At 37.8% G+C, this 17,593-nt stretch overlaps 1 protein-coding gene across 2 annotated transcripts in view; it reads left to right on the top strand.

The window, feature by feature from the left end:
• Positions 1 to 17,593, top strand: part of Mvb12 (multivesicular body subunit 12-like Mvb12) — a 35,377-nt gene that overhangs the window by 4,148 nt on the left and 13,636 nt on the right. For both annotated transcript variants that reach the window (XM_076200708.1, XM_076200707.1), the window contains 3 exons: positions 4,602 to 4,714; positions 13,897 to 14,089; positions 14,808 to 15,042. In XM_076200708.1, the coding sequence (XP_076056823.1) occupies positions 4,616 to 4,714; positions 13,897 to 14,089; positions 14,808 to 15,042 (527 nt within the window). In that variant the 5' untranslated portion in view covers positions 4,602 to 4,615. The remainder of the gene's footprint in view (positions 1 to 4,601; positions 4,715 to 13,896; positions 14,090 to 14,807; positions 15,043 to 17,593) is intronic.

Genomic DNA, 17,593 nt, shown 5'->3' with positions numbered 1-17,593 from the left:
AATGCGGCAACCCTGGCTGCCACTACTGTCTCGCATGCATACCTTCCGATATTTACAGTGTACATAATAAAAAATACAGTACAGTACACTATATACTGTACAGTACATTTACATGCCTGTATTACAGTTATTATTACAGAATTATTAGTATTATAGCATTATTATTACAGTATTGTTATTATTACAGTGTTAGAGTATTATTCTTAGGTGTTTCTATGCCATATCATACATTACATATACGTATACCGCTATGAAAATCTACGGGTGTTAGGGCAATATTTTCGATGACTGGACATTTGGCATGACCGGACCACCCTTCCCCCCCAATTAGTCCAGGCTTTCGAGGTTTGACTGTACCTTGTTTATAATTGCCACCATAATTGTTATTTCTGGTGGTGCTTTCTTGTTAAATCTCTAACATTTGGATGAGTGATGCTTGTGAGAAGTGTGTTGGTGAAATGACCCTCCTTAAATCCATGTTGGTTTGGGCTAATTAGTTACCCAGTATGGGAAACTGTAATGTTATAACGCATTTGTAAATGTACACTTTAAACCCACTGTTGGAGAAATAATATCAGAAGTACAGGAAAATTGTATATTTTGACTACTGTCTGTAGTCCTCTTCAGCAGAATGGTCACAAGAAGATAGAGTAAAGATATAAATGAGGTAGTGAGGAGTACAGAAAAGGGGACGGGGAAAAGTGGTTGGGTCAAGGATGGACAGTTTGTGGTAACACAAACTGTCCATTTTTGACCCAACCACATCAAGGGCATGTAACCTGAGTCCCCCCCCACTTTTCCCCGTCCCCTTTTCTGTACTCCTCACAACCTCATTTATACCTGTACTCTATCTTCTTGTAACCATTCTGCTGAAGAGGGCTACAGGCAGTAGTCGAAATATACAGTTTTCCTGTACTTATGATATTATTTCTCCAATAGTGGGTTTAAAGTGTACATTTACCTAGTATGTTTCTGTGATTGGTTTTTCCATCACCTTGGATATAGTGGATTGTAATGAAATTAGTCTGTAGGATGTAAGTCTTTCTGGTGGTTTGTTATATAAATTACACATCTTATTTTACAGAGTTTTAGAATTTTGTTTTATAACAAGGAGTGATTGATAGTATAGTCAACACCTTTGTTGCATTTAGGCCAGGGTGTTTCAGGTGTATGCTTGAGATATTATCTGGGCCTTGTGCATGGGGTTTTCCAATTTCTTGATTGCAGTTTCTACATTTTTATTAAGAAGGGGGAATAGTGGCATCTGTCTAGTTTGATTTTACCTCTCTACTTACCCTCCTGTGCTCAGGTACTGTGGGTTTTGAAACTTGTTTTGGAGAATCACTGCTTTTGTTAGTGATGGGAATTTTCTTTGGGTTGCTCAAACTACTTCATTGGTAGGGAAGGGGTTAAATTTTGGGATTTTAATGGTTAATAAAGTTCTCCATATTTGTTTGTTTTCTCATTGTTTTTAATTGTTTCTCCATTTTCATGCTGTTATTTGTTTTGTGATGTCTTTGTTTAGAAGGGCACTCAGAAATTTTTGTAAGGGGGAATAAAGGCGTCATACATAAATGGTTAATGGGATATGGTTGTATAAAGATACACACTTCAAATTGGCTGCATAGGCATATACTGTATGTACATTATATATGAGTTACATTTTTACACTCTTCAAATTCACAAAATCTAAAAAGTAATTAATCCACTTGCACCATTTACTTGTCACTGAACAAGAACTGAAGCAGTGGACTGTCACTGCTGAAATCATAATTGGTGACAGCCATGTAATTCACAATCAAGAATGGTATCTGTATGTACTGGATACTTAAATTGCAGACTCGCTATTGAGAATCAATCATGCATTGATATTCTATAACTTAGAAATTAAACTAGATTATGTGTGACAACTGGCAAAATTTCAAGTAAATAAAGGATTACAAAGGAGCATACTGACAGGAGACCTTTTGGTCCATAACTAGGTCAGATGCGAAAAAATGATAATAATAAATAAATGAAAATAATAATATTAATAACAATAAATAAATAGGTAAAGTTAAATCATAAACAACAGGTAAATTGTAATAAATGGGCAGATGAATAATAATAAATGATAAATAATAATAGACAATAACAAATAATATAAATGGCAGGCATTACAGCATTTTGCCACCAATGAAGCAGTTTGCACAACACAAGACAAACTAACATATCAGCAGTGCAACATCATCAACAAACAGTTCTCGAAAACTAGCTTGAAGCTTACTATAAAAAAACAAAAACAAAAAAAAACTGAACAATAGTTAAAGAAATATGGGAAATTATAATAGACAATGAAGTCCCCCCCATTTCCACAGTAAAGACACAGAAGGGGCCATTAAGAAACTAAGCAACTCCAAGTTAGGTTCAGATAGGATCTTAAACATCCACCTCAAACACCGTGGCCAAAATGCCATAAGGGCCTTGATGGGTACTTTCAACTACTCCTGGATGAATAACATCCAAAATATTTAGAAGAGAGCTCTTATGATATTAATCTTCAAGCCAAACAAAGCACTGAAAGAACCCATGTTGTATAGACTGATCTCACTATTATCCACAATATAAAGTGTTGGAACTCAGAAATACCAATCTCTCCCAATCAATATGGATTGAAGAAGCACTCTACCAACACTTAGCTCCCAAGCATCACACAACAAGTATTGAAAGGTTTCAGTAAAAAGCTCCATCAGAAAGAACAGTTATGGTAGTTATAAATATAGATAAAGTATTTGAAAAGGTCCTTTTACAAAGACTATACAAAAAGATCATAGAAGCTTATATCCATAACAATGACAAGAAGTGGTCAACCAAGGCCATCCTTGCAATTTTTATGCAGTGTATTTTTATATCTGTGTATGCAGTTGCAAAATAGAAAACAAAACAACTTTATAGCAGGGAGACAATGCAGAGTAAACCAAAACAACCATATCTTGAGTATAGAAAGACTGGAGTTCCTCAAGGTACAATACTTTCACCCTTACTGTTCAACCTCTTCATCAGTGATCTACCAACTCCTGAACCAGAACTGAACACCAATGTTCTCATAAGTAGATGACTTGACTGTACCCAGCACAGTAAATACTTGAACAATCTGGAACAGTGGCTCAGAAATAACAGAATGGAAACTTTACCCTAGAAATCAACAGTAACATTGCTCACCCCAATCATGATTATAAAAAAATCCTAAAAGGAAGCTGAATGGCCAAATCATTCCATTGGAAAATAACCCAAAAATGATAGGCCTAATATTAGATATCCATATGATATTCAGCACTGTTATCAAGGACCTATCACTAAGGATCAACAAGAAAAGAAACCTATTGAAAACCATCACCAGCACATTGGGAAACAAAAAGAAACTTTAATAACCATCTAGAAACAGTTAATAAAAATCACCCTATTATACATCACCATAGCATAGTTTCTAACAATCAGCAAGATGAACATTAACAACTTGCAAACACTATAGAAAGGAGTAATGGGAGAAATAACTCGGTGTATTTAAGCCACCACCTGCACTCGGAAACCAAAATCCTCTCAATAGAACATCATGTAGAAATGACAAACTCAAATCTATGCCCCCTCAAAAAATTGAATTTTCAAACCCTACCATTCATCGGGAACCCTAAAATTCTGGGATTTTTTAATGCTTATATGATCTTTAGCATGGGCTTTGGACAACAGTTTAGACAGCCAGTTTGGTTGCTGCCCTTTGTATCACCTTGGTCTTACTTGTATCTTTCATTCTGTGTAGGGACTGTATCATCTATGCATATTCCATTCTTCACCAGGTACAAATTTTAAGAGTTTTCTTGTCATCTCTTTATCCACATAATGAAAAGCCACTTGAATGTTTTACAGTAGTCCATATGTCTCTCCCACAGTCTTATTGGTATGTCTGTCCAGTTACAGTTTCTTTTTCAATGCTCCCAAATCTTAAGAACATAAGAATGAAGGAGACTGCAAGAGACCATAAGGCCAAGACCAAGCAGTTCCATGTCACTTACCATGTATCATTCCCATCCATAAAGTTATCTAAACTTATCTTAAAACAATCCATAGTTTCAGTGCTCACTACATGGTTACTAAGTCTATTCCATTCGTTAACTGCTATTGGTAAACCACTTCTTACCTCATTCCTTCTTAAATCTTTCTCTTGCCATTGTAATGGATTTACTTCCCAAAGATGGCCCATTTCCAGTACATTGGATATTTTAGTATTGAAATTCATTCTTGGTTGCATGCAAAGTGTCTGGATCTATTTGCACCAGTTGACAGTCCTCCTCGTTCTTCATTCTTCCTATGATCTTTGTATCATTTGCAAACATGTTATCATAGCTTGTATCGTCAGTCATGTCATTAACATAGATAAGAAACCTTATTTCCTTTATAAGTATATTTTAACACTTAACATAGATGAATTTTATGTGGCTCTGATCATTAGGGAGGGGGGAGGGCACCAAGAACAGTCTCTAAACTGTTGACTGCATGTTACTGTGCAATCAGTACCCCAGTACTGGGTCAGTATTAGAGTAACGTGTCTTAATGTTATATTTCAGGTGTGTGTGTATGAATGATGCGGGATTTGTATAATGCACTTCCTGATGACCGCCCCATCACATCCATTAGTGTGGTGGAGGAGTTGGCCGGATGTCCTGTGAACTACACAGCTGTATGTATAAGTTCCTATTTTCTTGCTTTATGTTGTCTTTCTATTTTTAATTATTCCATTTATTCAAGGCAATGTATTTTGTGAGTGAGGGAAGCAAGGGAACATTAACATATTTTACTGAGTTTAATCTGGCTTACATCTGCAATATCAGCAGTTTGATACTTTATATATATATATATATATATATATATATATATATATATATATATATATATATATATATATATATATATATATATCCAAGCACTGATCTTTAATGTAAATTCAACAGCATTCTCTCTCTATTTCTGTCTATTTCTCTCTCTCTCTCTCTCTCTCTCTCTCTCTCTCTCTCTCTCTCTCTCTCTCTCTCTCTCTCTTTCTCTCTCTCTCTCTCTCTCTCTCTCTCTCAGGCCTACACACATACATGACTTGATGGTGCAGTGGTTAAGAGTTCCCAGCTGCCACCTATTTCACAATATAATATAACAATATAATATAAAACAAATACAGAACAAACATTGAAACCAGTTGCTACTTATCAAGCAAACATCAGTATTGATGGTTTTGGGTGTTGACTAAAATCTTCAGTACAAAACACCTGTTGATAATGAGGGACTAACGCTTATTCATTTCTGGCTTTTTTTGTAATCATATTTTGTCGTTTTAGTTATTTTTTGCCACCTCTACCAAGCTTTGTCTCTTGTTTTGCCAGTGTTCATCTTCTGTTAAACTTTTTTTCACATTTTTTTTCTACAGTGTAGTAAATAATTTTGGAGATAGTCTATTTCTTCTCTATATCTGTAGTTTCATGAAACTTTCCAGTCAAGATCTTTAAAACATTTTTTTGTCAAACTTTGCCTTAGAAAAATTATATCCTTGTTTTTTATATATTTCCTGTTTTGTTTCTGTTTTCCCCATTTCCAGGACAAATTCCAGAACCATGTGTTCATAACTAATGGGCATCGGTAACCCAATGCTTCAATCACTTCTGGTGCTTAGAATCTGGTCCAGTCTAGTGAATTTATGGTCTCCTCTGTATCTTGTTGGTTCTTTTACCTGCTTGGTCATTATATTGTTCATTGCTATGTTAAGTAATATATTGTCCCAAGATTCTTCACTACCTTGTCTCCCATTCTTCCCAAATTACCTCTCCACAGTTGAAGTCACTCGTAAGACTAATATTTTCACTTTTCCCTGTAGATCCTTGTAATTGCTCAGTTGTATTGTTTATTAGATATCTGTGTTGCACTTCATTCCATGCTTTTGTCTTAGGGCAGTTGTATGCCATTGCTATGTCCCTTGTTGGCAGTTGTATGCCATTGCTATGTCCCTTGTTCCACCGTTTTTTTTTGTTTTTTTTTATGTAGTCATTATCTTGGACATTACTTCTCCCATTTCCATTTCTTCCACTTCTATGCAATTCTAAACTTTTGTCACCTCTTCTTTGATTTTTTTTCTCCTATCCCTTGTCCATATTTTGTATTCACCTTTGCCCATTTGAGCTTCAATTTTCACATTATATAACTTTCTCCCCCAGATAATTATTAACTCTAGTTTTGCTGATATTAAACCATCTAAGTTTGTGTATGTAACCTTATGTATCTTCTTCCTGTTTTTTGTCTTCTGGGTTTTAGGTTATATACCATTTTCTCATTTTGATCTACCACTTCAATGAAATTCTTTCATTTCCTTTGGTTCTTTTCCCATTTTTTCTTTGGCTTCTTGTACCATTATTTTTGTTTTCTCTCTTCTTCTGTTGTGTCTCTTCTTATCCATATTTTCTTTAATTTTGCTAGTTTTCCTCTGATGTTCATTGTTTTGGATACTGTATTTTGAGATTTGAATTTGATCTTCATTTGTACCACCTTGCTTATATCTTCCTAGTTAGTAAATTTGATTTATTTCTTCACTTTTGACTTCCTCTTTACCCATTATAGTTTGTGCTATTTCTGTAGCTTTTGATTTTTCCCTTGTTTCTCATTCCTCTCCTTTCAATGCGTGCTCTTCCTGTGTGTGTGTGTGTGTGTATAGGGAGGGTGCATATGTATTTACCTACCTAGTTGTATTTACCTAGTTGTATTTTACAGGATGAGAGCTATGCTTGCAGTGACCTATTTTTGTATCTCTCCACATCCAGTTTATTCTTAAAATCATGTATAGTTTTGGCAAGGAATAGTTTAAGGATGTCCTATTGCCATTATTGCCCATTCCCAGTGCTTTGCATTTTTCAGTATTGAACCTTGTTTCCCATCCTTGACTCCATGCAAAAATAGTATCCAAATCTTTTTGCACTCTGCGCTACTGTCCCGAAGGTATTTCTCCCCGTCTTCTCCTTTTCTGCATGAGAGGATAGAGAGGAGGGTCGTCGATTTAATGAAGTGGCCTTGATGTGGATGTGCTGTGTCTTACGAGACTGGTTCTGACCCAGGGCAGTGGGCAAGATGCAGGGATGACCCGTCATCCAGGAGGTGCCAAGATAACAGAGAGGGAAGAGGGTGAAGGGGAGTGGAGTGTATTCAGGGATGGAATGGGTGCAAATTATTTTATGCCTTTTCCTTTTTGGCTTCCTCCCTTGTTAAGGGGAAAAAGCCTTGTTATATGTATGTATGTATGCTACTGTCCTCACTTTTCACTCTTCCCATGATTTTTGCATCATCTACAAACATGTTGGAATAGCTTGTTGTTCCTTCCATCATAGACAAGAAACATTATTGGTACAAGTACTGAATCTTGTCCTTTACTACTGTCTTCTTTAATCCATTCTAGTAGTTTGGCTCCCAAGGCCTCCAGCATGCTCCAATTTCCACACAGGTGGAGTGTGAGGTACTTTATAAAATGCTTTCTTTAGGTCCAGGTACATGGAGTCCACCCACCCCCCATCTCTCTCCTCTCTCTCTCTCTCCTCTCTCTCTCTCCTCTCTCTCTCTCTCCTCTCTCTCTCTCTCCTCCTCTCTCTCTCTCCTCTCTCTCTCTCTCCTCTCTCTCTCTCTCTCTCTCTCTCTCTCTCTCCTCTCTCTCTCTCTCCTCTCTCTCTCTCTCCTCTCTCTCTCTCTCCTCTCTCTCTCTCTCCTCTCTCTCTCTCTCTCCTCTCTCTCTCTCTCTCTCTCTCTCTCTCTCTCTCCTCTCTCTCTCTCTCCTCTCTCTCTCTCTCCTCTCTCTCTCTCTCCTCTCTCTCTCTCTCCTCTCTCTCTCTCTCCTCTCTCTCTCTCTCTCCTCTCTCTCTCTCTCCTCTCTCTCTCTCTCCTCTCTCTCTCTCTCTCTCCTCTCTCTCTCCTCCTCCTCTCTCTCTCTCTCTCTCTCTCTCCTCTCTCTCTCTCTCTCCTCTCTCTCTCTCTCTCTCTCTCTCTCTCTCTCCTCTTCTCTCTCTCTCTCTCCTCTCTTCTCTCTCTCTCTCTCCTCTCTCTCTCTCTCTCTCTCTCTCTCTCTCTCTCTCTCTCTCTCTCTCTCTCTCTCTCTCCTCCTCTCCCCCTCTCTCTCTCTCTCTCTCTCATCTCTCTCTCCACTCTCTCTCCTGTCTCTCCTCTCTCTCTCTCCTCTCTCTCTCTCTCTCCTCGCCTCTCTTTCTCTCTCTCTCTCTCCTCTCCTCTCTCTCTCTCTCTCCTCTCTCGCTCTCCTCTCCTCTCTCTCCTCTCTCTCTCTCACTCTCTCTCTTTCTCTCTCTCGATCTCTCTCTTTCTACTCTCTCTCTCTCTCTCCTCTCTCTCTCTCTCTCTCTCTCTCTCTCTCTATCTCTCTCTCTCTCCTCTCTCTCTCTCTCTCTCTCTCTCTCTCTCTCTCTCTCTCTCTCTCTCTCTCTCTCTCTCTCTCTCTCTCTCTCTCCTCTCTCTCTCTCTCTCTCTCTCATCTCTCTCTCTCTCTCTCTCTCTCTCTCTCTCTCTCTCTCTCTCTCTCTCTCTCTCTCTCTCTCTCCTCTCTCTCTCTCTCTCTCTCTCTCTCTCTCTCTCTCTCTCTCTCTCTCTCTCTCTCTCTCTCTCTCTCTTCTCTCCTCTCTCTCTCTCTTCTCTCTCTCTCTCTCTCCTCTTCTCTCTCTCTCTCTCTCTTTCTGTATTTACCTAGTTGTATTTTACGGGAAGGGGAGCTATGCTCGTGGGGTCCCATCTTCATATCTCATTTTATCTAAACTATTTTTAAATTCATGTATTGTTTTTGCACACACCACTTTCTCATCTAACTTGTTCCAACTGTTTATTACTCTGTGAGGAAAGCTGTTCTTTTTCAAGTCTCTTCTATAGCTGTCTTTTTTTTATTTTCTTTCCGTGTCCTCTTGTATTTCTGTTATCCCATTTTATCAGATTCTCTCTATCAGTAATTTCTATGCCTTTCATGATTCTGTAAATAGCTATCAAATCTCCTCTCTTCTTTGCTCTAGTGTCTGTAGTTCAAGTTTTTCTAGTCTCTCTTCATATGATAGTTTTGAGAGTGTTGGTGCCAGTTTTGTAATTGCTCTTTGTATTCTTTCAAGTTTTTTATACATTTTTTTGTACTTGGTGACCATATCGTTGCTGCATATTCCAATCTTGGTCTTATCAGGGTGATTAGAATTTTCTTCACCATTTCTTCATCCAGGTATGTAAATGCAACTTTGATTGTTCTTATTAAATTATAAGTTTCTCCAAAAATCTTATATGTTTCTCAGGTGACATATTATTCATATGTTGGTCTTGCAATAAGGCCCAACATAGGAGGGTTCGTTTCAAATATGATCTGGTAGCATGGTGAAGGTTTGGCGGTCTTCGTGGAGGTCGAACGAAACGCGTGGAGCTTGTGTTTAGCCTTTGGTCTTTCTCTCTTTATTTGTGAGAAGTATGGGTTTATATACAAGGTGCCGGCTAGGTTGCCGACGAGAACATCAGAACATAGGTGCTGGTTTTTCCGGCAAGGGCGGAAAGATAACATCTTAAAATCTAGCTGACTTTGAGAACAAGGTAAAAATACAGGAGGAGAATTAATATACAATGGAACAGAGGTTTCCCGGAGGGAAACCTGCATAAATATAAAATATCCTTTCATGGCAATATCTTCCTGGCTGTTCGCATTTGGCACTCGAAGAACAGATGTGCCGTTGGAGTCTCGACGCTAGGCCTGCGAACTTAACCGCAAGACTGACCATAGGCCAACCTTATCGTTGCCAACTCACTCTAGCTGCACCTCGATGCATCGCTGTGATGCTCGCTAGCATCTGTCGAGGAGATCTAGGATATTTGTCGTAGATATGCCTTGTAGAGTGTGCAACACAATGACTCCCAGGTCCTTCTCATTTTCTATATTTTTTATTCCTTCTTCTCCCAATTTATATGCTCCTGTTATTCTGTTTTTGCTTTTTCCAAATTCCATTATACTACACTTTTTTGTATTGAACTCCATCTCCCACTTCCTACTCCATTCCTGTACTATATTTAGATCTCTTTGTAGTGATTCACAATCTTCTTCAGTTTCCACTCTTTTCAGTAGTTTTGCATCATCTGCAAAGAAGCTCATATAGCTTTCTATTCCTTCATCCATATCATTAATATATATAGCAAACATTATTGGGGCCAGTACTGTTCCCTGCGGAACACCGCTTATTACTTCATCCCATTTTGAGTGCTGGTTTCTTATCACTACTCTCATTTTTCTTTCTTGCAAAAAGTCTTCCATCCAATTTAGTAGTTTTCCCTGTATTCCTCCTTGAGTTTCTAATTTCTTAAGCAACTTCTTATGTGGTACTTTGTCAAAAGCTTTCTTTAGGTCTAGAAATGCACAGTCCGCCCATCCATCTCTTTCTTGTATTATATCTATTAGCCTTGAATAGAAACATATTAAATTGGTGATGCATGATCGTCCTTGTCTGAATCCAAATTGCCTTGGATTTAACACTTTGTTTTTTTCTAAATATTTTACCCATCTACTTTTGATAATTCTTTCACAAATTTTTGCTATTGTACTTGTTAGAGAGACTGGTCTATAGTTTGTAGGTTCTTCTTTATTTCCTCCTTTATATATAGGTACTATATTTGCTTTTTTCCAATCTTCTGGAACTTTTCCTTCTTTCAAGGAACTGTTTAGTATGCTATGTATTTTGTCTGCCAGTTCATTCCTGCATTCTTTCAGAATCCAGTTTGCTATATCATCTGGTCCATGCGATTTTCTGACATCAAGATTACTCAAGTGTGTCAATATTTCATTCTTTGTTACTTCTATTTCTTCCATAGGGGGGACTTTCTCTTTCCATTCAATCTCTTCAGGTTGTATGTTCTCCCTTGTAAACACTGATTTAAAATGTTTGTTCATAATTTCCGCCATTTCCATTTCCTCAGTGTATTCAACTCCCCCTTGTCTTAATTTCTCCAAGTCTTGTTTGTTTTTCAGTTTATTGTTTACAAATCTGTAGAATAGTTTTGGTTGATCTTTACACTTTTCTATGACATCTTTTTCATATTTTCTGTTTTCCTCTCTGCACGTTTGTACATATTCATTTCTATAACCGGTATATATTTTCCATTTTTCAGGTCTTCTGTCTTTTTTCCATCTGGTCCAGGCTTTGTCTCTTTTGTCTTTTAACTCCCTACAACTTTTGTTGTACCAGCATTTTACATATTCTTTTTCTTGTTTTTGTCTTGGGACATACTTTTCCACTCCTTTTTTGTAAATTTTTGTCAAAATATTTCATTTCTCTTCCACTGTTGTTTCTTCTTTGTATATTTCTTCCCAGTTTTCTTGTTGAAAGAATTCTCTTATTTTATCAAAGTTTGTTTTTTCATACATCATTCTTCCTTTTCTATATTGCTCATTTCTTTTCCTATATTTTTCTTCATTAAGTTCCAGTTCAATCAATATGTGGTCACTTTTACTTATTGGTGTTTTATATTCAATCTTGTCCACTATTCTAGGTTCAGATGTAATTATTAAGTCTAGTCTCGATGGTTCTTCTTCATTTCTATACCTGGTGTTCTCTTGTATCCATTGTGTCATTGAATGGTCAGTAATCATCTCAAGTAGAGCATTTCCCCATGAGCCGTCTCCACCCTTTACTGTCATTTCTTCCCAGCAGATTTCTTTGCAATTAAAGTTGCCCATTATAACTATTCTTCCTCCATCTTCCATTATTTTATTTAATATTATCTTTGTGTCCTCTAACATATTTTTATGTTCACTCTCCTCCCATGAGGTTGTTTTCGGAGGCACATAATTTATCACAAATTTTCTGCTCTTCTTATCTCTGTCTTCCACTTTGATCATAATCATCTCTACTGTATTCTTTCCATATATGACACCCCTCATGTTTATATCCTTCTTAGTCAGGAACATAACTCCACCCCCTTGCTTTTTCTCTCTGTTTTTAATCCAATAATTATATGCATCATGTCCTACACTGTTGGGTGGTAGTGGGCCTTTTAATTTTGTTTCTACAATTCCCATTATGTCCGGTTCTTTTTCTTTCAAATAATCATTCAGCTCATTCAATCCTGTTATTAATCCATCTATATTTGTGTAAGACACTCTTAGTTTTCTGTCACTTCCATTGTGTTCTCTGTTTCCCTTTTGTTTTTCTCTTGTATGTCGAACTGCCTTAGTTTCATATTCACTACTCTCCAATAGAATCTCTCTTTCTCTGACTCCGTTCTGTTCTCGTTTTTTGTCTTAGCTTCCAGTCTTTTCTGCTTTTCTTCCTCTCTTTCCTCTTTATTCATTTCCCTTTTTATCCATATCTTTTTGTATTGTTCACTTGTTGCTAGTTTCCCTGTTTTGGATAATATATTCTCTGCCGTCGTTTGTGACCTGAATTTAATCTTAATTGGTCTGGTCTTATCTTTACTATACTTTCCGAGCCTGAATTTTTCCTCAATTTCCTTCATAATTTCTGGTTCATCTTCTTGAACTAATTTTAGTAAACTGCTTACTTTTTCATTTTCCTCATTGGTTCTTGAGGTTCTATCTGGGTTATGTTTCTCTTCCATTCCTAATATAATTATACATTTCTTTTTGTCAGCTAAGTCTCTTACTATATTCTCCTTCTGTCTCATCACTTTAATAACTGAGTCTTCAGTTTGTTCTCTCATTTGCTGTTTAATTATATCAGTAAATGCAACTTTACTGTTTTCTTTTATCGACTTCCATCCCTCTCTGTTTTCTTTACTATTCCTCTTCAATTCCTCATTCTCCACCTTTACTTCTTTTAACTGTCTTTTCAGGTTTTCTATTTCATCAGTTAAGTTTTTGTTCGCCTTCTCTAGTTCTTCCAATTTTTCAACCCTCCGTATAATATTGTTAACATGACCGAACCTACGCTCCAAGTCCTCGATCATCTTATCGACCTTCTCTTCTAGTCTTGTCAGTCGGGGGGGGTTTGTGTCCCCCCCACCCTCTTTAAATCCCTGGAAAATATTCTCATCACTTTCTACTGTATTGCTCTTATTTACATTTTTATTAGACATTTCATCGTCGTCGGGGGGCCGTTTGTTTACCTTTCGCCTGTCTGCCTGGGCCAAGTCTACTCCTTCCTCATTTCCTTCCATTTCCCTCAGTAATCCCTCCCCTTCTCCTCTTTCCCTACATTCCTACTACTCCACGAGCAATTTCCCCCCCACCCTGTAAATACAATAGGCACTTCTCTTTGCGTTGGGATCCACAAAACTTCAATTTTCTTCAGAACGTCTTCTAAGCCGTCCGTTCGTTGAAGTGTGTGTGTGTGTGTGTGTGCACATCAGTCACTCTTGTTGAGTAAAAGCTTTAAAAGGTTTGATACACATGACTTTCCAGATCCAAAGCCAGACAGACAGACTGTCTGTCAGAATGTTCATCTTTTCAAGATATTTGGTCCATTGATCTTTCACAATCCTTGCACATAATTTTACTATTGTGCTGGTTAGTGATATTGGCCTATAATTTAGTGGTGTTTCCTTGTTTTGACCTTTGAGAAATGGCACTATGTTTGCTCTTTTCCTATCAAGTAGCACAATGCCTTCTTTCAGTGAACATGTAATAAGACTGTGGAGTTTGTCCATTAGTTGTTTCCAACATTATTTAAGTATCCAGTTTGTGATCCTGTCAGATCTTTTGTCACATTTTTACATATGTTTATTAATTTCTCGATATCTTGCTCCATAAATGGCAGGAAAACTAGCACTTGTCCTATCAAGGCCAGTGCTGCTGCTGTGTCTCTTTATTTCAAAAGCTCTCCATCAGAAATTGTTCACAACTTTATTTTTCCCCAATTTCAGGTGTCAAAAACCCATGATCAGGATATTGATGCTGATCTATACAAAGATGGGTTCTTCCGGAGAGTTACAAGGTATCTGTGCCACAGCAAGACGGAAGGCTACATGGGATATATTGTAGAGAACATCCTCATTATTAATGATAGAGATTGCAGACCTACGGGATTCACCATAATTGAACAGACCCAAGACACAGGTAAGTGAGTAGAAATAAGACTGTCTAGTTAGAATGGCAAATATGAGAAAACGGGTCTTTCCCTTGCTCACTCTCCCCCCTTATGTGAAATGTCAGAGGACGTACTTTGAAAGTTGATGTAAATGTTGGGGCTGGTCTGTGTGCAAGCTGTTAGCTCTCATCAAGAAGTGTAACTTGTCAGTCCCAAGCCCAGCATGCAGTTCAAGACCAAGGTGAATCATATCAAAGGGTTTCTCCCTCATAAAGGGGTGGCCTCATCAAAGGACATACACTTCATTTCTAAATTGATAAATAATTAGAACATTGAAATGAATAATCTAATGAAGTTGTAAACTTAAACATAAAATCTCTTCTGAATGACTGAGTAGGTCGAATGGGTGGAAAGATGGGTGTCACAGAGAATAGTCTTCCTGCAAACCCTCTTTGAAACCTCTCACATCCTCATCTCCCATCTGGAGGCACAGCCTGAAGGGGCTAATCCCCAATCTCTGGATTGAGCCCAAGACCTTTTGACCTCAATTGTATTTCTTTCACCTTGTATGGGAAGCTATTGTGCCTTCCTCATTACCCATTATAATTTATCTTATTTATTTAGCTTTTAGTTTTTCCTTTTTCTCATTCCTCTATTTTCAATATATGCTCTTCCTACCACCCTACCACTATAATAGATTTTATTTTTATTTGTTTTTTATCAATTTTTACACTTGAAATTTTTCAGGTCAGAAGGCCTTTAAAAAGAAGCAGATATGTTACAAGGCTGTTCCTCGCCATATGGCCTCCCAGAGCGTCACAGACATCATCATCCTCAGTCGATCCAAGGTGGCCCCAGAAGGTTTCACATTGGTTGGGGAGATGAATGGCCTGTGCATTTGCTACAAACCAGGGCCAGTTCCTCCGGCTCCCACCCCAAATAAAAGCAGTGCTCAACCTTCCTCGTCTCCACTTCCATATGGGTGAGGTCTCATAATAATAAATATATGCTTTTGAAATGAACTGATAGTGACTTACATGTTTTATTATTATTTTATTCATGGGATGGGGGGTGAGGTAGTATGTGTGAGCAAAATTTGACGCAGCCTGAAGGGATTTCTCCCCGTCTTCTCTTTTTATGCAATGGGGGGACGGAGAGAGGGGGTCGCCGATTTAATGAAGCGGCCTTGCTGTGGATGTGCTGTGTTTTGCAACGCTGCTTCTGACCCAGGGCAGTGGACAAGGTGCAGGGATGACCCGTCATCCAGGAGGTGCTAAGATGGGAGGGAGGGTGGAGGGGTGTGGAGTGTATTCAGGGATGGAATGGGTGGGAATGATTTTATGCCTTTTCCTTTTTGGCTACCTCCCTTGTAAGGGGGAAAAAGCCTTGGTATATGTATGTATGTATGTTTTTATTTGTATATTTATTTTTTCATGAGTCATTCGTGAACATTACCTTGTTTTTATTTTCATGGGTAACCATTGGTGTTCATAAGGGTAATAAGTTAAGGGGGCCGTTGCGATAAATTTCCGAAAAAAATCGAAATATTAAAAAAAATACCGTCATCTAGTGGCCTTTGGCAAGCCAGTCCTGAAATATTTCAGCAAAATACAAAAAAATAAAGGAGTTATGGCTATTTTTCTGACCCCCCCCCCACTTCCCAGTACACCTTCGCTGCACATATGTTCGACTAAGTTATTTCATCGCAATAAAAATGGCACAAATACAATGTATTTTGTTATTCACCAATATAGACTAGCTGGAAACTTGCCCTACATGTGGTGATAGCACTTTGCACTTGTGAGTAAACCGAGATAATTATTGTGAGTAGGCGGAGAAAGCGAATTGTCGCTCCTTGGAGAACATTTATTTACTTTTATTTGAAGCTATAATCATTTCAAGAATGCCTAAACATTCAAAGAAAAAATGTGCATTTCATGAAAGCTAAGAAACTGAATCAAATTATTGAGAAAGAGTGTACTTTTGCCTCGGTTACTACTGGAGATGACTCATAGCAGTGCTGCTGCGTGTGCCCGGGCTTGGCTACGCTGACCGCGCATTATCGCACTCCTCTACCCCTCCATATCATTTTTTCTCAAATGACGTCACCGCAAACATCGAGCATGCATGACGTACCATCACGTGCCTCTTCAAATGAAACGCTCTGAGTGCTTTTCGTCACGAGCGACTGTCATTGATCATAACTTTGGAAGGACACATAATCTTCTTTCTCACTTGGAGTCAATCCCATCATTACAAAAGCACTTGAGGAACAAGACAGACACAGAATGGAAAGGGACACCAAAAACCAGAAAGAGGAAGAGAAAATTATCGTTCAGCTCCGATTTCCAGCCGGGAGCTTTCTAGTAAGCGAACCTGGTGACAGTGAGGAGGAGGTGCCTCCTGAAACCCTCACCTTCTGAGCTGCTAATACCTCATAAAAGGGGGGACCAGGTACCAGCTACACTTTATAATAACATGTGAATGACATAGAATACATGAAGATTGTCGCAGAGAAAAAAAATCTAAATGAAATATATAAAAAATGCAGGGAAATGTATTTTGAACTTCAAAGCTCAATATCTCAAAACTACCCTTTTCTCTACATTTTTTCTATCTCCTCCGTAACTACTTGGCCGATTTTAATGGGGTTTGGATCATTTGAAAGCTGAATAAATTTGCAAACTTTTGGTCCAAAAATGTTTTTTTTATTAATAACTTCATTGTTTTTCAACCAAATGATATGAAAATTGGTGGTGAACATCACAGTATATGTATATATAACATATTAAAAATTCGCGAAATTCCGATCATAATTGACGAAGTTCGTTTTCGAGTGCAACGGCCCCCTTAAGATAATGTTTGTTGGATTGCTTAAAGGAAGTTCATTACTTCATTAGTAAATTAATCCATATAGGGTATATAAAAAAAAGAGAATTGAATGAGAATTTCAAAATATTGTATGCAACAATTTCGATGTATACTGATCCAGCAATATTTGATAACCAGAAGACTTGTTGAATATCCACCCATCCCTTGATTTAATGAACAAAATAAGGGAATGTTTGATCTAATATTAACTTTCAATGTATAGAGTTTTGGGAGGAAGTGGTGTACGCAAATTATTTAATGCTCAGTGGCAGATCCAGGATCAAAGTTTGGGGGTGGGGGCTAACCTGAATTTTGTAAATATAGATTATGCTTAGGGGGTGGGGGGCTAACCTGAATTTTGTAAATATAGATGACACTTTTAAACAGGTGTACTCTGTAGTATGAATACAATGATTTTGAATATATTTTGAAGTGTATATTCTCACTGGTTTATTTCAAAATATTGGGCAAAAGTAATACTTAATTTTGCATTTTTCCAGATTTACTCTCGATAATGTGTTGAACATCCTTCAAATTACTTTCGCTGAAGTGTTTTATTAAATGTTGGGGGAAAAAACATCTGCCACTGTATTACTGCCAAGTTTCTTGACCCATACAATGAAATAATGAAAAAACTAATTTGGGGGGACTTCATCCCCCCC

The sequence above is a fragment of the Oratosquilla oratoria genome, chromosome 17 (genome assembly GCF_046742065.1).
Source record: "Oratosquilla oratoria isolate Oo_2021 chromosome 17, ASM4674206v1, whole genome shotgun sequence".
NCBI classification, from domain to species: domain Eukaryota; kingdom Metazoa; phylum Arthropoda; class Malacostraca; order Stomatopoda; family Squillidae; genus Oratosquilla; species Oratosquilla oratoria.
This window is presented reverse-complemented; position numbering and strand designations above follow the sequence as displayed.